This window comes from Pongo pygmaeus, chromosome 7 (genome assembly GCF_028885625.2).
Source record: "Pongo pygmaeus isolate AG05252 chromosome 7, NHGRI_mPonPyg2-v2.0_pri, whole genome shotgun sequence".
NCBI lineage: Eukaryota > Metazoa > Chordata > Mammalia > Primates > Hominidae > Pongo > Pongo pygmaeus.
Genome location: NC_072380.2, coordinates 39,836,120 through 39,860,075, shown reverse-complemented (window position 1 = coordinate 39,860,075; position 23,956 = coordinate 39,836,120). Strand labels below are relative to the sequence as shown.

At 33.2% G+C, this 23,956-nt stretch overlaps 1 protein-coding gene across 1 annotated transcript in view; it reads left to right on the top strand.

Moving 5' to 3' along the window:
- Positions 1-713: 713 nt before the first annotated feature.
- Positions 714-23,956, top strand: part of LOC129041949 (A disintegrin and metallopeptidase domain 3-like) — an 82,539-nt gene continuing 59,296 nt past the window's right edge. The window contains exons 1-10 of the mRNA XM_054497387.2: positions 714-899; positions 1,276-1,358; positions 9,475-9,530; positions 10,850-10,928; positions 17,227-17,303; positions 17,581-17,758; positions 19,056-19,121; positions 21,945-22,016; positions 22,274-22,440; positions 23,517-23,598. Coding sequence (XP_054353362.1) covers positions 842-899; positions 1,276-1,358; positions 9,475-9,530; positions 10,850-10,928; positions 17,227-17,303; positions 17,581-17,758; positions 19,056-19,121; positions 21,945-22,016; positions 22,274-22,440; positions 23,517-23,598 — 918 coding nt within the window. The 5' untranslated portion in view covers positions 714-841. The remainder of the gene's footprint in view (positions 900-1,275; positions 1,359-9,474; positions 9,531-10,849; positions 10,929-17,226; positions 17,304-17,580; positions 17,759-19,055; positions 19,122-21,944; positions 22,017-22,273; positions 22,441-23,516; positions 23,599-23,956) is intronic.

Below are 23,956 nucleotides of genomic sequence, written 5' to 3'. Positions count from 1 at the left end.
CCTACCTATATAGTAAGGGATAAAATAAAATTATTTCCACCTAACTATATTATCATTCCTTGGGTGAACTCCATATTGATGGAGGAAAATATGTCTGGCTTTTCATTAAGTCTCTCTAAGCCATAAAGCTTTTCGAAGAAACAAAAGTGTGGAAAAGTCAATAAATAAATGGATTTTGATTGTTTTTATGAAGTAATTTTATAGGTGTGATTTTTTTTGCCCAATACTTATAAATCGTACTAAAATAATAAAATACATCCATATATTCATATTTCGCATTTTATTTAAACTCCTTAGACAGTTTTCAAAGAAACTGATTTTTTAGTTTTTAGTATCTGTTTGTGTTTTCACCTGAGTCTTAAGAGCACAAAACTAGAAGCAGATATTACTAAAATTGGCAATTGGCTGCTGCTAAACGTACTGTGATTCCTTTTTTTTTTTTTCTGTTTTCCTTCACTACAGTAATTCAACCGTCTTCCCAGAAGGCTATGATGTGGAACAATCATATCGCCAAGACTTCATCAGCGAAAGGTCTAGAGTAGAAATGTGCTTTATAACCCTATGTTACCCCTGAATGCATTGTAAATGTCAACTCTTTAGAAAAAAGAGCCCACGTGCCCAGAAATGCAGGCTCCCACATGCCTCCTCCGGTGCAGCCCACTGTGGGTGGGCGCGCGGGGCTGTAGGATCCACCCGCCTCGGGATCCACGGAGCTGGGTCCCCGCCGCGCCCCGCAGACCCCACGGCCCTTCCGCTCTGCTCGGCCTCCACCACCCTGGCCTCGAGCTGCAGCCGTTCCACGGGCAACGGCCATCCCTGTGGCTGGGCCGCCGGCTACGCAATGCTGTCTCTCTTGCTGATCCTCTCGGGCCTGGGCCAGCTGACCTCCGCGGGCCCACGTAAGTAAAGAGCCCTGCAGTAGAGGAGGCCGCCCTTCCGCTTTCGCCTTTGGCAAGGCCTAGAAGCGCAGGCCAGGCTGGGAAGGGGGCACCAGAACCGCTTACAAGTGTCGTACCCCAGGCTGCAGTGGGAAGTGGGGATGCCGAATGGGGTCTGGGAGCAGCAGCCCACACTTCTCCTACGCAGGGCGGAAGTCACCAAGCCCTGAAGTGTCCTTGGGCAGAGCTAGGGTAAACCTCCCACGCCTGGAGGAACCTCTTCCTGGAACTGGACTCTGTGTGTGTGTGTGTGTGATGGAAGTTTAAAGAGTGGATAAGAAAGGACGCTGTGACATTAATACACTGGGAATGCTCACATATGCTTTTCCTCATGCAGATTCTGAAACACCAGTTCTGCAAATTACAGTACCACAGAAGATCCAGACAAATACCAATGATGGCGATGTTTCAGAAACGCATGTAATTAAGAGATCACCTTTTAAAATTATGGTGTTTTGTTTTTTCTGGACTATATGGCCCCAATCAATTCATACATATACCTTTGTGAAATTTTGTTTGTGTTCTAATTTACCGTGCTAAGGAGTCATTTGGTCTGAATGACAGCAAGAGTTTGATATTTTTTTCATTTCTCAGTATATGAATGTTAGATAACTGTTTTAAAACAGAGATTCAGAAAAAGAATCCCCAAATTCCTATAACACAAAGGAACCATATTCAGTCTACTGGGTTCTTTTAGAAAATATGTATATTTAAATCTGTGTTATTATATAGTTGAGGTCATATTAATATTTACCAAGCAACATGTTTTTAACATAATAATATATAAAGACTATCTTCATGCCTATACATGTATATATAAATCCTTTGTAAAATGGAAGTAATGTCATCTGTCATCTGATTAGAGTAGGAAAGTAGGTATGTTGTAAAATTAAATTGAGGTAATACAGAGAATCCTGAATAAAGTGAATGTCTACACCAGTCTCTAAAAATAATAAATTTGTACTAAATGAATATTTAAACACACATGCACATGCACACATATATTTTTAATGATTATATATGACTGTAATTGACTTTTTCATTTATTTATAAATATTGGATTTACTTTTATGGTAATTAATATGGCTCTGTCATTTTTATGACTTCATGATATGTCATATGGATGTAACATATATCTTATCAAATTTTCAACTCGTAGATAGTTTCATAAAATTTCTTTGATAGTTGTTTATGTAGATCAATGGGCAAGCCATAACAACTTTTTGTAAACATTGCAGAATATCTTCCAGAAAAGTTGCATTACATTTGACTCTCATTAACAATGATATATATCTTTTTGAACTGTCACCAGGCTTTGTTCAATTTTCTCATTTCTGCTAACACACACAAACACACACATGCACACACCACTATGAGAGATAAGCATTATTTTTTAAAGATGAAATATTCAAGTCACTAGGAACATTTAACAATTCTGAAGTTGTATAAATTTAATAAAATGCATTCAGCACCTAGAAAGTGAAAATTCATAGCTCTAGAGGAAATGGTCAAATCCATTTCCATAGTGAGATCTTAAAATGTTTTCCTCAAATGTTGGTTGACAAATCATAAAAAAATTCATAAAGATAAAGAAAATTTGAACAACAAAAATATTTTTATCCAGTGGACATATATAGAACATGAACCCAGTGAAGTGAATGTATTGTTGCCTCCAGTTCTGATATGTTTTAGGACTCACTAGACTCTACAGTTTATCACACATGAATCCAAGAAACATTCACTGTGAGCTCCCTGTTTGGAAACACAATCTCTGTGTTCCTAAAGCATACTGAGTCTACCAACAAGAACTACAGGAGAAATTTTGGCTTTTGGAGAACTCAGCTGAAATGTTTCAGTGACTCTTTAAATAGTCAAGCAGGGCTTGTCAAAATAATTAGGCAAACACTGAAGAGGCTTCCTTGGCCAGGGACGTTTTGAGCTCTGAAAGCCCATTATAAATATCACTGCCTTTGTTTTGGACAAGAATCTGAAATATCCTGATGTGTAGGGATCCCCAGATCTAAAGATAGAGCTTTTCCAATCCAGCTGTAATTTAGCTCTATGCCACTGTAAGTAATGTATATTCTTCTGAAGAATATATAGAACAGTCAACAAAATTGATGGTAGTAAAGAAAGAAAATTAAAAATCAAATACTGGTAATATGAAACTAATTATATGGTAACAATCAATTAGGATAAAACTTAACAAGGAACTCAAAAATGCATTTAGGAATTTGTAGATGTACTTCTATATATTTCACAGGGTGAAGAAGAAATAAGTGATAATGGATATTACACAATACAGGATGGACAAGAATAAATAAATTACATACAGAAATTTGACATGCACTTGAAAAGTGCATAGGAATATAACTAAAATTATATAAATAACCAATATTTTACCTGACAAACCTGTCATTCAGAAATGAGGGATAAAAAATATCCTGTACAAACAAAGGCTGAGGAAGTTTATTACCACTAGGCTTGCCTAATAAGAAATGCTAAAAGGAGTTATTTAAGCTAAAATGAAAGGAGGATAAATCATAAAAGGAGCACATATGAAAGTGTAATACCCACTGGCAAAGGTAAATATAAGTCAATTTCAAAATACTATAATACTGTAATAGTGGTGTATGAATCACTTATAACTCTAACATAAAGGTTAAAAGTCAAAAGTGTTAAAATAACTATCACTACCATAGTTTGTTAATGAATACAAAATATAAAAAGATGGAAAACTTGACATAGATAACATAAAATTATGCATATGTGTAGAAGTAATATTGCATAGTTTTTGTATGTGATTGAAGTTAAATTTCTAGTATCTTAAAATAACCTGATATGACTATACGTTTATGTAAGCCTCATGGGAAACCATGAAGCAAAAATCTACAGTAAATACACAAAAATTAAAGAGAAAATAATCAAGAGATACCACTGCAGGATAACATCAAATCACAGAGGAACACAGCAAGAGAGGAAAAATGCACAAAACAACATATAAAACAGCCAGAAAACTACGATCAAAATGGCAATAGTAAGTCTTCATGTCAATAATTACTCTAAATTTAAATGGACTATAAACTCTCCATTCAAAAGACATAGAGTGGCTGAATGGGTTAAAAGTATCCAAAGATTTGCTGCCTGAGAGAGACACACTTCAGCTTTAAGAACACGCAGGGGCTGAAAGTGAAGGGATAGAAAAGGATATTGCATGGAAATCAAAATTCAAAGAGGAAAGGAGTTTCTATGCTTTTATGAGACAAAAATAGACTGTAAGTCAAAAACCATAGCAAAAGGCAAAAAAGTCATAATGTAATCATAAAGGGGCCAGTTAACCAAGAAGATACAACAATTTAAAGTGTATATGCACCCAGCACAGAGCCCCCTAAATGTATAAAGCAAATTTAAACAGAATTGAAATGAGAAATAATATTAACAGAGGACTTCAGTACTCCAGTTTCAACCATGGATAGATTTATACAGCAGAAAATTAATAAGGAACATTTAGACTTAAACTGCACTTTAGACCAAATGGACCTAAAAGACCTCTATAAAACATTCCATCAAATAGAAACAGGGAAAAATAGAAAGCTCCTAAATAAGTGGAAATTAAACAACACCTTCTTAAACAACCAATTGGTCAAAGAAGAAAACAAAGGGTAAAAAAGAAGAGGGTAGAATAACCGTAGAATAGAGCAACAAAACTAAGAGTTATATTTTTAAAAATATAAATAAAATTAGTAAACCTTTAACAATATTAGGAAAAGCAGAGGGCTCAAATATGCAATACCAGAAATAAAGAAGGAGACATTGCAATTGACATCACCAAGTAAAAGCATCATGCTATGAACAATTTTGCGCCAACAAACTGCATAAACTGGAAGAAATGGACAGCATCCTAGAAACAATCTACAAAGACTGAATAATAAAAAACAGAAAATCTGAGGAGATCAATAACAAGTTAAGACTGAATCAATAATCAAAAATCTCCTACAAAGAAAAGTCCAGGACCAGATGATTTAACTGGTGATTTCTACCAAACATTTTTTTAAAAAAAGAGTAAATAACAATTATTCTCAGAGTTTTCCAAAAAATGGAAGAGGAAGGAGCACTTCCAAACTTATTTCGTGAAGCCAGTATTACAATATTACTCTAATACCAAAGTTGGACTGAGATACTCCAAGATAAAAACATGAGCCAATATCCCTGGACAAAGATGCAAATATCCTCAATAAAATACTACCAAATTCAACAGCACAATAAAAGGACTGTATGTCATGATCAACTGGGATTTATTCCTGGGATTCAAGGATTGTTAAACATATGCAAATGAGTACATGTATATGCCACATTAAGTGAATAAAGGACAAAAATCATATAATCATCTCAATAGATAAAGAAAAGGCTTTAGACAAAATCCAGCATTCTTTTATGATAAAAATTCTCAACTAATTGGGTATAGAAAGAATGTACTTCAAAATAATACAGGCCGTAAATGACAGGCCTACATCTAACATCATACCCAATATGGAAAAGCTGAAAGCTTTTCCTCTAATATCATGAAAACTACACTGGTGCCCAGTCTCACCACTACTGTTAAACATCGAACTTCATCTTAAAAAAAAAAAAATTACCTGCTTGTAACGAAGGCCAAGTGGACCACTCCCAAAGGCAACTTGGAAGTGCATCCCCGACAGCAGTCCTCACTTCAACTCAGTCTTTAAAATTGTATTTTGTGCCTCAGTTTCTTCCTGTAGTTCTTTTGACCCCTCCTGGCCAGGGGCACTCAGTGTAGGCCCAGTGGAAGCCGGAATTCACATCCTCACCCAGGGGCCCACGGAGCCCCCCTTGCAAAACCCTCTCAAGGCTGGGCTAGGCCACCTTTTTGTGCATTATCACGGTCCATCCCCTGTGCATTTCCACCAGGAGACTGGGTTATTGTAATCTCCAATATCCCTGTCTGCCACCCACACTGCACCTAGCGGGGCTGTGCCTTTTTCACTCTGCTATCTCCAGTACCCACTGCTTAGGGGGCCTTTGTGAGCATGTTCTGAAGCAAGAAAGGGAAGGTGGGTGGAGAACAGCCTGAAAATGGTAAAGAGATCAGGCCGGGCACAGTGGCCATGCCTCTAATCCCAGCAATTTGGGAGACCAATGTGGGCAGATCACTTGAGGTCAGGAGTTTGAGACCAGCCTGGCCAACATGATGAAACCCCATCTCTGCTTAAAAAAAAAAATAGCTGGGCGTGGTGGCATGCACCTGTAGTCTCAGCTACTCGGGAGACTGAGGCAGGAAAATCGCTTGAACCCCGGAGGCGGAGGTTGCAGTGAGGCAAGGTAGCACCCTTGCACTCCAGCCTGGGCAACAGAGTGAGACTTTGTCTCAAAAAAATAAATAAATAAAATAAAATCAATGTATATGTGGCTGCATTTCTTACACCCCACATTTATTCAAAGAAATCTGAGAACTGCCGATGCCTTGCTCTCAGGAAACAAGCTCAGGAAAACTAAATCGTTGCATGCTGTCAATGGTGGAGTGTGCAAGTGACAGGAGATATGGTGCTTCCAATGAAGAGGCCAAGGGATGGGGACACTGGGAAAATCCCAAGCCAGGCCTGAGCTGCCAACTACAGCCAAATGGAGTATTGCCTTCTCCAAACACAGATGGGTCTTGGATGGCAGCCACTGGTCTTAAGCAGGGAAGACCTAAGTCACCTCAAGTGTCCTGTGAGAGACCACAGTCTTTGCCAAGAGAGATGAAGTGCCCGTGCAGGCCCTGACGTAAAGCCCCTCGGTTAGGAAGTCCTTCTGACCTTCTTTTCTCGGATAGCCCTTCCTCTACAATTAGATGAGAGAAACTTGCCTCTTTGCGAGATAAGACTAACATTATCTTTGGACTTCACCATAGGTGGAAGTTGCACCAGAAGGGTTATTCAAGAAGATAAAATAAAATGCCTCCAAGTGAAATTGTCTATTATCAGATGACATGATCTTATACATAGAAAATCCTAAACATTCTATATGAAGAAAAGGTTAGAACGAAGACATGAATTCAGTAAAGTTGCAGTATGCAAAAACCAACATAAAACAGATCAGCTGTATTTTCACATACTAACAGTAAACTAGCTGAGGAATAAATTTTAAAAATTTATTTATAATACCATCAAAAAGAATAAAATATTTAGCAAGAAATTTAACTATGGTGGTGAGAGACCTGTACACTGAAAACTACAAGCTATAAATTGATAAGAAAAATTGAAGAAGACAGAAACAAATAGAAAGATATCCCTTACTCATGGATTGGAAGAATTAATATTGTTAAAATGTGCATATTACCCAAAGCAGCCTCCAGATTCAATGCAGTGATGCAATGCCCACTGACGCTCCGATGGCATTTTTCATAGAAACAAAAAAAAACAAACTAAAATTCTCATGAAACCACAAAAGACTCAAAATAGTTAAAACAATTCTGAGCAAAAAACCCTGATGCACCATCACACTTCTTCACTTCCAATTATATTACAATGAAATCACTACCTCATAAAGATATTTGCACTCTCATGTTCATTGGAACATTATTCACAACAGTCAAGATATGAAAATAACCAAAATGTCCATATACAGATGAATGGATAAATTGTGGTATGTATATATTTATATATGAAATAGAATATTATTCTGTCTTAAAAAAGAAGTAGATTCTACCATTGCGATGACATGAAATCAGGTAAAGGACATTATGCTATGTGACATAAGCTAGACACAGAATGAAAAATTCTGCCTGATCTTACCTATATGTGGAATTTCAAAAATTTTCATACAAAAAAGCTTGGAGTAAACAATGGTTACCAGGGACTCGATGTGAGGAGGAGAGTGCGGGGGCAAATGTGAAAATATAGGTAAAAAGGTACAGAGTTGTAGTTATATAGGATGAAAACATCTAAGAAATCTAATGTACAAAAGAAGAAATGCAGTTAACAATATGATGTTTTATACTGGTAATTTGCCAATAAGTAGATTTTAGGTACTTTTACCACCAAAACAATAACAAGGAAAATATAAAAGAAAGTAACTATATTAGAATGATGTATATTTTAATTTGCTTGACTGCAAAAATCACTTATCTATTTCTATATCAAGACAAGACTATCAAAAACTTAAGTTGTATACTTTAAATATATACAATATACTAAAAGTAAATTATATATCTATCATAATCAAAAGAGTATGGCATTAATCTCTGGGTATATGGATAAAGAAAATGTAGATTGATAGATGATCGATCAATTGATCAATAAATAGACAACGGAAAGTATTCAGTTTTTAAAAAGAAGGAAATCCTGCCATCCATCATTTGTAGCAACCTGGTTGTACCTGGAGGACATTATGCTAAGTGAAATAAGCCAAACACACAAAGACAAATACTGCATTATCTCACTTATATGTCATATCTTAAAAAAAGTCAAACATATAGTAACAGAAATTAGATGGTAGTCACCAGGGGTTGGAAGTGTGGATGAAAAGAGAAGATATTGGTCAAATATGTTTAAAATTTATTAATTTCTTATATAATTTTATATAATCTTATAACTCAAAGTTATAAGATTAATAAATTCAGAAGATCTAATGCACATCATGGTCATTACAGTTAATAATAATGTTTTGTTTACTTAAAATTTGCTAAGAATAGACCTCAAATGTCTCACCACAAATGATAAAATGGTAGCTATGTGAGGTGATGGATATAGTAATTTGATTGTTTTAATCATTTCACAATGTATTTGTATGTTAAAACATCATATACATCTTATATACACTTTAAAAAAATACAAAACTTGTTTTTCAGTCATAGCTCAATAAAGTTGAAAAAAATAAAATTGCCTTAAACGGTTGTGGAAATGAAAGGGACTTTTATTATTGATAAAAATATTAATTTATCGTGAAGATATCACCATATTTAATCTTTTTGGAACACCATACTAAATGTATCTGAAACAAGAAACCTCCATTAAATGGAGGGGCTTCTAATTAAATGTGGGCTGTCCCAGAAAGTTGTGACTTTGTATAAGATGACTCTCTTGAGCTAAGGCAATAGCCAAAGTGGGTGGGGAGATGAGGATTGCCTGTGAATAGTACCTCTGGCAGCTGGGCAATAATTATTTAACTCTTAACTGGGAACCTGTGCTGCATTATTTTATTTTCAATTTATTTTTGCTGAGAGCTGCAAAATAGAGCAAAGATAACAAAATTCAAGTTTCTTCAACTGTTTCTCAGCATTTCTAAACATAATCCCCATTTTAAATTCAAATCTTATAATAATACATGCTAATGATTAATGATCTGAGTTTTGAAATTTAGACTCCTTGTGTTTATTTAAATTACAATTAATTCTGTTATACATTCCAATTTTGATACATGCAGGATATAACCTACATTTGTATGAATAAATATATGTTTCAAGGAACTGTGATGTTTAACTTTTAAGAAGTTAGAATCTCTACCAATCACTTTCTCTCTGAATATTTTGCTACAGGCCACTTATTCCATCAAAATTGAGGGGAAACCATACACTTTCCTGCTTGAAAAACAGTAAGTTACCATTTTTTTCATTCATTATTTTTAGTGTCTTAAATTTTTACAATCACTACCCTAAATTGAGCTTAAATAAGAGACTGAATATTAGATTTATTTAACATTGTATATCTTCTCTGTGATTCATTTTAGTCATCAATTTCAGGTTGTCATTTTGAGAATATTTCAGGGAGGGGCTATGCCTTTTCCTAGATTCCAGAAGGAAGGCAAGATGCAGCCGAATCTTTAGTAAACTTGCGAAGGACACTCACTGCTGTTTTATGACACTAAGAATTTTGGGGTTGTTTTTGCCAAAGTATAACATCAGGAAAACTAATGTAAATACATAAAATCTATTGTTACTTGTTAACAAATACTAACTAAGGTATATGAGCCATAAAATTACAGTTGAATCTAAAAGAAAACCCCTTTTGAAATCTGGCAGACCTACTTATTACTGTACATACATCTGTGTTTGTGATTTATTTTATTTTTTTATTTTTATTTTTTTTGAGACAGAGTCTCGTTCTGTCACCAGGCTGGAGCACAGTGGCATGATCTTGGCTTACTGCAACCTCCACCTCCTGGGTTTAAGCGATTCTTCTGCCTCAGCCTCCCAAGTAGCTGGGATTACAGGCACGCGCCACCACACCCAGATAATTTCTGTATTTTTAGTAGAGTCAGGGTTTCACCATGTTGGCCAGGATGGCCTCAATCTCTAGACCTCATGATCTGTCCACCTCGGCCTCCCAAAGTGCTAGGATTACAGGCATGAGCCACTGCACCTTGCCTATTTTATTTAATTTTATTTTATTTTTGAGACAGGATCTCAGTCACCCAGGCTGGAGTGCAGTGGTGCAATCATAACTCACTGCAGCCTAGATTTCTTGAGCTCAAGCCATCCTCTCACCCTGGCCTCCCAAATAGCTAAGACTACAGGCACATACCACAATGACCCACCAATTTATTTTTATTTTTATTTTTATTTTTTAGTAGAGATGAGGGGTCTCCATATGTTGCCCTGGCTGGATTGCTCAAGCAATCCTCCAGGTTTGGCCTTCCAAAGTGCTGGGATAACAGGTGTGAGCCACTGCACCTGGCCCTAGCTGATTATTTTAAATTCATTAAAGCATCCACACGTTTTTCTGATTATACTGGTTATTTTTTTTTTATACTCACAAGATGCTATCAAAAAGCAGCAAGTTAATATAGAGATGTCCATTTCATTTTTAGATGTTTGTATTGAAAGTAAATTTTGTTTAATTTTATTATTCTGGAAGTTATTTTTTAATTAATGATATAATTACAATGAAGTCTCATTATTTTGATTGAATTAGGTCATTTTTACACCCACATTTCCTGGTGTATTTATACAATGAATCAGGAACATTGTATGCAGATTCTTCATTTTCAAAGGTAAGTTTTGGTTTCTGCCAAGTAAATTTACATTTTTTATGTGGTTAAGGTGCCCTTGTTGGGGAGAAAATGAATGCTTTATGGCCCACATAATTATTGAGAAAACAGATTACAAAATTAAATATAATGTGGCAATTACTATGAAAGCATATTGAATAGAACAACTACTTTTTTAAAAATCTGGAACTTAGGAATCATTTCTCCAAAAAGGACATTTAAAGTATGTATGTCTGAAAGTATTAGTAGGAGTTTTAGGGGGAAAAAGGTGTCTGAAGGAGCTAAGACACACTGAGAAGTTTCAACTGATACATGAGAGGGCCTGGGCAGTGGAGAAAACCGTAGACATCACCTTACAGAAAGACTCCAGGGAATTGGTGAGAGTGAGGATGCGAAAAAGTAGACAGCGTACCAAACCTTAATAGGTCCACATGTGAAACTGCGGAATTTGAGTTATATCAGAAAAACATTTTTTTTTTTTTTTTGAGACGAGGGCTCATTCTGTCACCCCAGTGCAATCTTGGCTCACTGCAACCTCTGCCTCCCAGACTCAGGTGATCCTCTCACCTCAGCCTCCCAAGTAGCTAGGACTATAGGTGCCAACACCACACCCGGATAATTTTTGTATTTTTAGTAGAGTCGGGGTTTCACCATGTTCCCCAGGCTGGTCTCAAGCTCCTGGGTTCAAGTAATCTGCCTGCCTTGGCCTCCTAAAGTGCTGGGATTACAGGCTGAAAGACATTAAAGAGTCAAGAAAGTTTTGAAATTATGTGAGAAAGTTCACTTTACCCTGTAAGATTTTTATTACACACTGTAAGGTATTTATTACTCTGTAAGACATTTATTCACGTGACTGGGAGGAACTGAAAGGCAATGACTGGTCACACTCTATTGCTATATTGGAACTGAGAGATGATGAAATCTACAGTATAGTAACTGGTAAACGATTTTCCCTCCCTACCAAATTACAATTAGAAGTCAGAAAAAATAAATAAATGAGACACCTGTTTTGAGACATGTGACAACAGGCTGATTAGGAATTTTGTACCTGAGAGAATGTAAGCACAGGAGGTGAATTTCATGTTTAAGTTTGCCCCCTACTGTAGATAGTCTGGACCATAGCATCCAGACGTGGAACCAAGCAGAAATCTGAGACTTTGGAATTTAAGATTGCTGATTACTGTTGATTTTTAAGTTTTCTATATTTTGAATATGTCCTTTGTCAAACATATGCTTTGCAAACATTTTGTCCCTGTCTGTGATTTGTTTTACTTTTCAAATGGTCTCCCACTGATCAAAGAGTTTTATTTTTGTTGAGGGCTAATTTATCAAAATTTCTTGTTATGATTGGTTGTTTTCATGTCAAACCTACAGACTCTACGTAGTAGTAGTTTCTGAAGACTTTCTGGGTTTTTTTTAAGTTTATACTTTACATTTAATTCTTTATCTATTTTGAGGTAATTTTATATAAGGTGTGGAATTTGGATCAAAGTTCAGTCTTTTGACTAGATATATAATAATTACAACACTATATTTTTAAAAGGCTATATTTCTGCTTTGAATTGCTCTTTTAACTACTTTGTCAAAAAAATCCATCGATCTAGTGTGGATATATTTCTGGGTTGTTAACTACAGTGGTTTTTCCCACTTTATTATTCTTTTTTAAACTTTTTAAGCTATTCTATTCTACATATTTTGCTTTTTCATGTAAGATTTAGATAAAGCTACTCCATGTGCAAATAAAAAAAAAGCTTGCTAGGATTGTGATAGAAATTGTGTTAAATCTGTAGATCAATTTGGGGAGAACTGACATCTTTACTACGCTAAGTTTTCCAATCCAAAAACACAGTAAGTCTCTCTATTTATTTGGTCTTTTACGTATGTCTTTCACTAGTGTTTTTGTGATTTCAGCTTTCAGATCTTATGCATTTTTTAGGTTTATACCCAAGTATTTCATTTTATTGGACCAGTTGTAAATGATACTGTGTTTCAATTTTAGTTTCCACATGTATATTGTTCTTTTCTAGTGATGCAATTCATTTTTTGGGTTTCATCTACTATTCTACAATCTTGCTAAATTCACATATTAGTTCTAGAAGGGCTTTTTAATAGATGTCTTGAGATGTCCTACATAGACACGACTTTAACAAATATAGACAATTTTCTTTCTTCATTTTCAACCAGTATGTAAGTCTGCTTTTCATTTCTTTGCCTTGCCTCACTGTAATTTGGTAAAATGTCCAGGACCATGTTGAATAACCATAGTGAGGGCATTCTTTGATTATTCCCAGTTTCATGGAAAACATATTCAGTCTTTCATTGTGAAAAAATAATTTTGGCTTTAGGTTTTCTTATAGTCTCTGTATCAAGTTGAGAAAATTCTCCTCTGTTTCTAGCCTACTAAAAGTTTATTTTGTTCTTTTTGTTCATTAATGGCTATTTAGTTATAGAAAATGTTTTTTCTACATCAGTTGATAGGATTACAAGTTTTTCTTTTCTTTTTTAGCCTTTTGGCATGTTGGATTGAATTGATTTATTTTTAAATCTTGAAATAGTTTTGCATACCTAAAAAATTACAACCAAGTCCTGACATATATAATTATAATTCTTTTTACATATGACTTATTATCTTGAGGTTTCTCTCCTCGGTATTCGTGAGAGATATTGATCTGCAAGTTTTGTTTTGTACTGGCTTTGTTTGATTTTTGTATTAGGGTCATAATAATGTATGTATAAGGTCCTATAAAAGAAGCTGAGATTTGCTTTTTCTTCATCTATTAATTTCATCCTGTAAATTCTATTATTTATTATATAATATAGTGTATCACATTAACGGATTTTCTTATGTTGAACCACTGTTACATTCCAGAGATAAATCCCACCTGGTCATAGTGTAGGACACTTTTAATATGCTGTTGAATTCAGATGTTTTTGAGATTTTTTTCCGTCTATGTGCATCAGGGATATTGGCTTGTAGTTTTCTTTTCCTGTAATGATTTATGTGGCTTTGCTGTCTGGCCTCATAGAGTAAGTTTGGAAGTGTTTCCTCTTTCAGTTTTTTGCAAGAGTTTAAGAATGGTTGTTGTGGCATTAATTATTCTTTAAATGTTTGATAGAGTTCAACAGTAAAGTTCTCTGATCCTGCTCTTTTCTTTGTTGGTAGGTTTTGATTACTGATCTAATCTTCATTCTAGTTGTGAGTCCTTTTAAATTTTGTACTTCGTTATGATTCAATCTTGGCAATTTGTATGTTTCTAGAAATTTATCAATTTCTTTTGGATTATCCAGTTTGCTGACAGAAAATTGTTCATACTAGTCTCTTACATGATCCTTTTCTGTTTCTGTGGCATTAGTTGTAATGTCTCTGTTTTATTTCTGATTTTATTTATTCGCATCCTTTCTATTTTCTTAGCATAGCTAAGTTTGTCAATTTTCTTTTCAAAAAATGAACTTCTTTGCTTCTATATTGGTTTTTCTATTTTTATTTTGTTTATTTCTGTTCTAATCTTTGTTTTTTTAATTTTCTCTGCTAACTTGGGCCAGTTTTATCGTGTTTTTCTAGCTTCTTCAGGTAAACATATTTGAGATATGTCTTTTTTTTGATGTAGGCATATATTGCTATGAACTTTTCTCGTAGTATTGCTTTTCCTGCATCCATTTGTTTTAATATTTTTTGTTTACTTTTATTTTTATGCTTTCACTTATTTCAAGATATTTTCTAATTTCTGTTTTGATGTTTTTCTTTCAGCCAATAGTTATTCAATAGTGTGTTAATTTCAATATATGTTAATATTTTAGTTTGCCTTATACTATTTATTTTTAGCTTCATTCTATTGCATTAAGAAAAGACGCTTGTTATGATTTCAATCTTTTTAAAATTTTTAGATTTGTTTTTTAACCTAATATGTGATCTGTCTGGAAAAGATCCAAGATTACTTTAGAAGAAAGTAGATTCTTCCGCTGTTCAATGAAATCCTTTACATGTTTGTTAGAACTATTTGGTTTATAGTAATATTCAAATCTTCTGTTTTCTTATTAATCTTCTCTTTGGATGCTCTATTCGTTGTTTAAAATAAGGTATTAAAGTCTCCTATTATTATAGTATTGGTGTCTATTTCTTCCTTCAGATTTATTTATTTATATGTTCTAATATTGAGTGTGTACATATTTATAAGTAATCTATCTTCTTCAGATATTGACCCTTTTATTATTATAAAATGTCATTTTTTCTCTTATGATGATTTATGTGTCAAAATCTATTTTCTTTGATATAAGTATACAAATCTCTGCCCCCTTTTGCTTACCATTTGCATGGAATTTATTTTTCCATCTCTTTACCTTCATCCTATATGTGTGATTAAGTCTCAAGTGAGTTTCTTATAGATTTTATAAGAAATCCATAATGATTTGTATAACATTCTTTTTGGCTTTTTTTTTTCTTTCAGCACTTTAAAAAAATATTTCATCCCACTCTCTTGTGGCCAGCAAGGTTTCTCCTTAAAAAAAAAAAAAATTCTGCTCATAGTCCTATGGAGTTTCCTTTGTATGCGACAAGTTGCTATTCTTTTGTAGTTTACAAAATTCTCTTTGTTTTTGATCTTTTAATGTTTGATTAAAATAGGTCTAGGTGTGGATATCTTTGGGTTTCCTGGCAAGAGAGTGACCCAAGTCTCTCTACCAGCTTTACTGAGTCTAGTTTTGCATCCTCCCAGCGTATATGTCTCTATATTAGTTTCTGATTACTCACAAAGGTAATTTTTCCATATAATGTTGCTGAATTGGTATGCTTGTGGGAGAAGAAGTGTCCTGGGATCAATCTGGCTGACCAAAATTTCAGTACTAATATTTTAAATATTATTTAAACCCCATTTTTTTTCTTTTTAAAGTATAAATTATAGATCTTCTGCTATTGTTTTACAAGTTGTTGAGACATCATACATTTTTCAGCCACTTGTCCTCTATTTTGCAGGTTGGGTATATGCGATTGCATTCTCCTTAAACCTGGTGATCCTATCCACTGTCATCTGTACTCCAGATTATAGAGCTTATTCAGTGTTTCACTTGTTTGTTTATTACATATTTCAGTTCTAATATTTTCATTTGTTCCCTTTTTGGCTTCTATTTATTTCCTAAGATTTTCTGTTATTTATTTCAAGAGAATTTGTCATTATTCATTAATGCAATTTTTATTACTTCTTTCAAATATTTTTTGATATCCTATGACTCATCTCAATGATGTCATCAGTTGATTTTCTTTCCTCATTCTTGTTGGGATATTCCTGGTCCTTGTTATAATGAATTATTTAGATTGTATCATTGACATTAGTCAAGACCCTTGACCTTATTTTAATATTCTATTTTAGAAGACAGTCATTCAGTTTGAGCTTTATTTTATTGGAGTCCACTGTCCCAATAACATTTTTTTCTTTACAATATTATTGTGTTGTGTTTCATTGTTCTGGCTGCATTGGACCTTCTGCTGCCTCTTAAGCGTTTAAGCTAGAGGTGTAAATCATACTTCCCTGGGCCAGGTAGTGTTTCCAGTTGAGGTGGGTAAGGAAAGATCCATAGGATGGAGAACATTTCTCCCGCCTTTTCTCTGCTACTAGATTTCAGTGTGCTTGATTCTATCTCTGCCGGTGACCCTGGTTGAAGATAGCTCCTATCTGGATGATCTTTTTTTACTTATAGTAGGGAGAAATGGGAAGTGACTCATGAGGATCATTTTCTCCTGCTGGGTGCACAGCCAGAAGCTATTGAGTCTGGATTACTCTCTACTGCTGGAGAGAGGTTGGGACCTGGGTTGCCTTCTACCTCTTTGTGAGGGGCTTATAGATTCAGGTCCTGCTGGCACCACCAGAAGTGCAGGTGACTGCTGCCGTTGCTTGACACGGAGCAGGATATGGATTTCCCTGCCTGAGTTTGTTAGTCTTGATGGTGGAGTGTAACAGGCACATTGCTGTAAATGTGTGTTTGGGTAGGATTGATTGGTCCACCTGGGCTCTGATAACTGCTACTAGGGGTAGATTTGGCCTGCCAGTGTCAGCAAGTGGGAATAGAGATTATGCCTCGTTTTGAGAAAAAGTGTATGTTACTGATGAAAATGTTTAGGAGCTAATAACATAGCAGAAAAGAACTTAGAGAAAGAGATTGTAGATTGATATGGAGATTCAATACCTGATAAATAATATGATGATAATGGTTAAATATGAATGCTTGACAATATATAGGAAGTAAAGATAAAAGCTAGGACTTTGTTTCCAAATCATATATGAATATATCTTTCTATATTCCTTTTTAGGGTCATTGCTTTTACCAAGGATATGCTGCAGACATTCCAAAATCAGTTGTGGCACTACGCACCTGTTCTGGACTCAGGTAATGGTGTATTCCAGATATGTACATTGAGATTTTATGTGAGCCTTTCATTTCCAGAAACTTCTTGAAGGGTAGAATAAATATAGAGAAATATAAACTTTATTTTCTTAAATACTTTTCTTTTTTACTTATTCTTTTTATCTTTTTTTCTATTCTCTTTTTCTGTATCCCAGGAGGGCAAGCATAAAATGTATTCAGAAAAAAACTCTCACTAGAGTAAAGTGTATTCAAATTTATCAGTAACATTTTTATTCCATTTTTGTATTTGAATATCCAGGGGATTACTGCAGTTAGATAATATCAGTTATGGTATTGAACCACTGGAATCTTCACCTACATATGAGCATGTAGTTTATCGAATTAAAAATGATGCTATTGGTCATTCCTCCTTTCAAGAAAATTATCCTGTGGCTCAATATACAGATCAGTCCTACAGGATTCTTGTCAAATCAGACGTGAGTATTCTCATTTATGAGTTCTTCATTGGTCTTACTGTTGATAAAGTTATTCACAGTGAAATTCTGAAATCTGACACATTTGGAGAACAAATTTAAACTGATATTTATTATATTAAAAAGTTCAGTTGTAGGATATTTGTTTAAAACATGTATTTGTTTATTCAGATATTTAGAAAATGTAATCATTATAAACACACATAATTCTAAAGCATCATAACATGTTTCCTTAATTATGGGGATTTTTATAGACATATAGTTATTTTTATATTGATTTTGCATCTTACTAATAAAATTATTACCAATTTGATCAAATTGCTTTATAAGTTTTTTTGCACATGCATTTTTTTATTTAAAAGTGTTATTTTGATAGAAAATGTAAAAGTGAAAAGGGGGCAAGATAATACACTAGAAATTGTATAAATTGTGTGAAACCTCGTTGTTTAAAGATAGTGCTCTTAATATTTTGATGTAATTCTTCCAATTGTTCTAAATACCAATTTATAAATTGTGATGGTGTATACATTACTCACTAATAAGTTTATACTTAAAATGGACACATTTTATTGAATGTAAACCCCAATAAAGTTAACATAAAGAAGTAAAAGTGCAAAAATAATAAGAAAATGAAGGCAACATTTGGGGAAATGTTTACGGATGTTAGTTTACCTTGAAGATTGGTGAGGGATCGAGACCATCCTGGCTAACACGGTGAAACCCCGTCTCTACTAAAAATACAAAACAAATTAGCCGGGCGTGGTGGCGGGCGCCTGTAGTCCCAGCTACTCGGGAGGCTGAGGCAGGAGAATGGCGTGAACCCGGGAGGCAGAGCTTGCAGTGAGCCGGGATCGCGCCACTGCACTCCAGACTGGGCGAGAGAACGAGACTCTGTCTCAAAAAAAAAAAAGAATTGGTGAGGGAGTGGTGTGCTACAGAGTACATAGGAATGTTAAAAGGGGAAGGAAATACGGGATTTTTCCTCATTTCAGTGACTTTTTGCCAATTCTAATGATCAATAACATAAAATAAAATGCTTCTGATTTTCTTGTAAAATTTGTATTTGGAATCCCACCTGCTAAGTGTGTACCCATCATCCTCTTGTGTTATTACTTATATCTATATTCGTGTATCTGTGTCTGAATATCTATCATCCATCTGAATATAGATAGATGGGTAGCTAAATGGATGGATATTCCATATCTCACCTGTGAGTGTGTGTGCATGTGTATTGCACATGATAACTGCAATGTAAAAATTTTGAAAATGTGTTATTTAATTCATGTCCTCTATTTCACAGACAAATTCAGGTGCCATGCTATCGAAAAGAACTCTGAAAATACAAATCATTATGGATAAAGCAATGGTATGCAATATCAGTATGTTTATTATATCTTTGCTTTTGTTGAAATTCAGACAGAATATGAATTAAAAAATCTCAACGTTTTCAATGCAGATATATTTTAATCTGTTTGATTGCATGTCTCAGTCTAGCAGGAGATAAAGAAATGTTTTCACTTGCCTTTACAGTGACATGGGGGATCAATATTTATATATTGATTTCTAAATCGATATCAATTTTCCCAATAATATATAACTTCATACGGAAGGGTTCCACTACACTCTAATCTATTGTAGTATATCTAGCTGCAGATACTTTTAGATCTACTCCAATTGTTGATTGAAATTCTTCAATGTATTTCTATTTTTAAGTGAGTTATTTTATTACTCAGTTGGAAATCTTTGTTATTAAATATTATCCCTCAGAAGATTACTTTATGTTTTCTAGTTGCTTACCATCTCTGGTAGAAGTTCTGTATCTTAAAAATGGGAAGAATCATAGAATGTTTAGTTGATTTTTTCTCAAAAGAATTGATAACTATGGATGTAGGTTAAATAATACTTTACTATTAGTGTTCTTACATACCATCAATTATTTGCTTATTTGTTTCTTCTTTCCTACCCTTGGATCAAGGGGTTATATTTAACCTTTATTTTTACCTCTGTTTTTTTTTTTTTTTTTTTTGCTATGCCTCTCTTTCCAGTCTCCAACCTTAGCAGTTTCCTTAGGGATTCTGATTAGTATTCTTTACTTATCATGATCTAGAATTAATGTTATACCACTTCATTAATAATGTAAGAGCCTCAGAGCAGTAAAATTTCATTTAACCCTGGTAAGTCATTACAATTCTGTTTTTAAACATTTTGCCTCTCTATGTGTTATAAACTGAAAAATAGATTTTTAAAAATTCAATATTCAATTATTTTAAAAAGAAATTAAGGAAATGAAAAGTGTTTCATATATATGAATATATATTCATAAATATTCATAGATATGTATTTCATATCTATGAATATATATTCATCAATGTGTATTTCATATCTATGAATATACATTCATCGATGTGTATTTCATATCCATGAATATGTATTCATCGATGTGTATTTCATATCTATGAATATATATTCATCGATGTGTGTTTCATATCTATGAATATATATTCATCGATGTGTGTTTCATATCTATGAATATACATAAATATTCATATATATGTATTCATATATGAATATATATGAATGTATATATACACACACACATTTTTCACTTGCACAGCTTTTCATACCTTGTAGTAGGTTACTTAATGTATGATATTTCTCTTTAGGCTGCTGGATTCTCCTCAGTTTCTTTTCATCTGAAATTGTCTTTATTTCATCTTCACTTTTTAAACATTTCTTTTGGAAATAATTTGAAACTTTCAGAAAAGTTACAAGAATAAAATAATACGAAGAGGGCCATTATTCTCTTTTCTCACATTTATTAATATTGTATCCCATTATCACTTGTGCGCTCTTCATTTAAATTTGAAAGTAAGTTGTAAAGCTCATCATGAAGCTTTTCTCTTACATTCTTTAGTGTGTATTTACCTGGAGTAAGACTATTATCTCATATAACCACAACAGAGGTATCCATTTCACTAAAAATAGCATTGTTAAAATATTTTTATCAAGTCCACTGTAACTTAGTTGTATTGTGTTCAGATAATGTGATTTAAGTGACACTCTGTTTCTTATTCAAAGATGTGTTCTATGGCCTAATATTGGTTAATATGAATCAATGTGCATGAAACTTTCATTTGTATTTGAAAAAAATACATATTCTCATTGTTGTATATAAGCTTCTATGTATGTATATTTTATCCAACATTGCTTTGGGTTTTTAAAGTCTTGAGTATCTTTCCTATTAATTTGTCTTCTTAATTTATTTGTTATTAGGAGACCTATGTAAAATATCTCATTATGATAGTCAATTTCTTTTTTTAATTGTGTTAAATCTTGTTTTATATATTTTGCAGCCATGTTTTTAGTTATAAGCAAATTTAAAAGTCTCCATCTCTCTGATGAATTATTTTATTAATATGTTGTGATAAGCATGTCCATTTTCTGCCTTTAAGTTTTATTCTTATCAATGTATTATGTTAGTTAATATAATTATCACATAACATATTTTTTCTTTTCTAGTATTTTCCTGATGCTAGATGATGTGTTTTCATCCTTTGATTATTAATATTTCTATGTGCTTATATTTTATGGGTCTTTTACATTTTTAATTTGCACATAGTTGTTTTTTTCATTGTCTTTGCCATCTAGTGTTTGGTCTGTTGACATCTTGTGATTATTGATATATAAACACAAAGCTGATATACTGATATGTAATTGATATATAGTCACAAAATTGATATTTTGATAAACAATTGATATATAATCACAAAATATCAACAGACTAAACAGTAACTAAATGACAAAGACAATAAAAAACAACTATATGCAAATTAAAATTTTAAATTAATTAATTAAATTTTTTTAAAGCCAGCTACTTGGATTACAGGCACCTGCCAGCACACTGGGCTAACCAGTAGGTTATTCACTCTTCATACCTTAATACTTTGACTTTGAATTTCTTTATCTGTAAAGAGGAAGATAATCACAATTACCTCATTTTAATATTATTGATTAATTTATAAAATACTAGGCTGATGTGTAAAACTTGGTAAGCTGTGATATATCTTAATTCTATTTAGTGCCTCTTCAATTGACCACTGAATTATTTTTACATTTATATTTAAATCCACTTAAAATGTGGTAGTTAGTTGTTTTAACTAGCGATTAAGAAACAAAATTTGTCTTTCAGTATGATTATATGGGCTCCGCGGTAGCAGTTGCAGTTGAGAAAGTTTTCCAAATCTTTGGTCTTATCAACACTGTGAGTATTTATATTTTATATTTTAGTAAGCAATATAGCAATTAATGACGTAAAATTATTTGTGCTTGTGTACATATATATAGCATTTACATTTTAACAAAGAGTAAAAATGTAAATGTAGCCCAACCACTAGTTTTATCCACCAATGATTTTATCTTCAAAAAATAGTAAATTAAATATATTAGCATTAGATATTGAGAAGTAATGTAATATTTATGGTTACCCAAAATTGTAAAACAGGTAATTTCTGTTCTCAGATGTTTTCCCAGCTTAATATAACAGTTATGCTGTCTTCCTTGGAGATCTGGTCAGATCAAAATAAGATTTCAACAAGTGGTCATGCTGATGAAATACTACAGCGATTTTTGCCTTGGAAACAAAAATTTTTGTTTCAAAGGTCTCATGATATGACATACTTATTAATGTAAGTACTTTATTCATATTTAGAAAGGTTTTATCAAATTATCTTAGCTATCATAATTATATATAAATTTTATATAACAATAATTATTAAAAAGCTATCTGAAGACTGTGTTGGCAAACTGCAAAATATTAAGATTCTAATAGCCATGTAAGACACTAATTAAATCATAGTAGCCCATAGTAGACTGTTTACTTATAGAAATGTAATGAGCTGAAAAATGGAAAGTCTTGTGATAAAAACATGATACCTTTCTGTTTGTAAAGACCTTCTCACTGGTAAATAAATGAAACCGTCACTTTAACATTACATAAATATGTTAATTTATTTAATGCAATAATTGCATAAAATGCTTGTTACAGTATGAAATATTAATAAATAACTAAAATAGGCCACTTTATTCTCCCTGTGGTTTCCTTCTGGTGTTTCTATACTGACCTAAGGTGTAGCTATTTACCTACTTGGTTTGTATCTTTCAAAAGTCTTTATATATTTTTATTTTACTAACTTGATTATTTCATGTGCAAAAATCAAAAACACAACTTTAAAGACCTTAAGCAATATGTGGAATATATTTATCAATGTATTGGAATAAAGAGTCTCTAGGATTACAGAACAATATTAAGATATAAATATGTAAGGATAGTTTCTACACCCTACCTCTCTTTCTCTTTGTAAATCTGATGCATATTTTATCTCTTTCTCTATCTCTTTCAGTCCTACCTTTCTTCACACTTTTGGGGTTGGTTTACTACATACAAATTACATCAATAAACACTTTTGACTTTTATATCATGGAATTAATTATATCCTTCCAGTGATGATTAATTTTTTGAAAGAATCATGCACTGCTAAGTTTTGGGCTGTGTATTAGATAACGTTAAACAACTTTTAGGACTTAACATTATATGAACTATAGGGGATACCCAAATCTTAATGACTGAAAGCATAAGACATTATATGTAATTTCTGTGTTTTGGAGAAAGCATACCTTTACATAGAAATCCAACTCATAAAATATGAGTAAGTTATTGCTATTTTTGAATACACATATCCACAAGAAAAATTTCATTATTCAGTTATAGGAACCATTCTACTTATGTGGGAGCAACATATCATGGAATGGCATGCGATCCAAAGTTTGCAACAGGAATTGCTCTGGTAATCTCTCACACTGTTTTGATAAATCTTTAAAAATTGTATTTTTAGATTTGGGAAATCAAATGTAATTTTTCAAGAGGTTTCTTACTGGAAGTGAAAACAGGTAACATAAAATGTATAACTCTAGCCATTTTCAAGTGTACACTTTAGTAGTGTTAAGTATATTCCCATTGTTGTGAAACAAATCTCTGGAACATTTTTTCTTAAAAAACTGAAACTCTATACCCATTAACCACCTGGAAACCACCATTTAACTTTCTGTTTCCATCAATTCGACAACTTCAGATTCCTCATATAAGTGCAATCATACAGTATTTTCTTTCTGTGACTGGGTAATTTCACTTAACATAATCTCTTC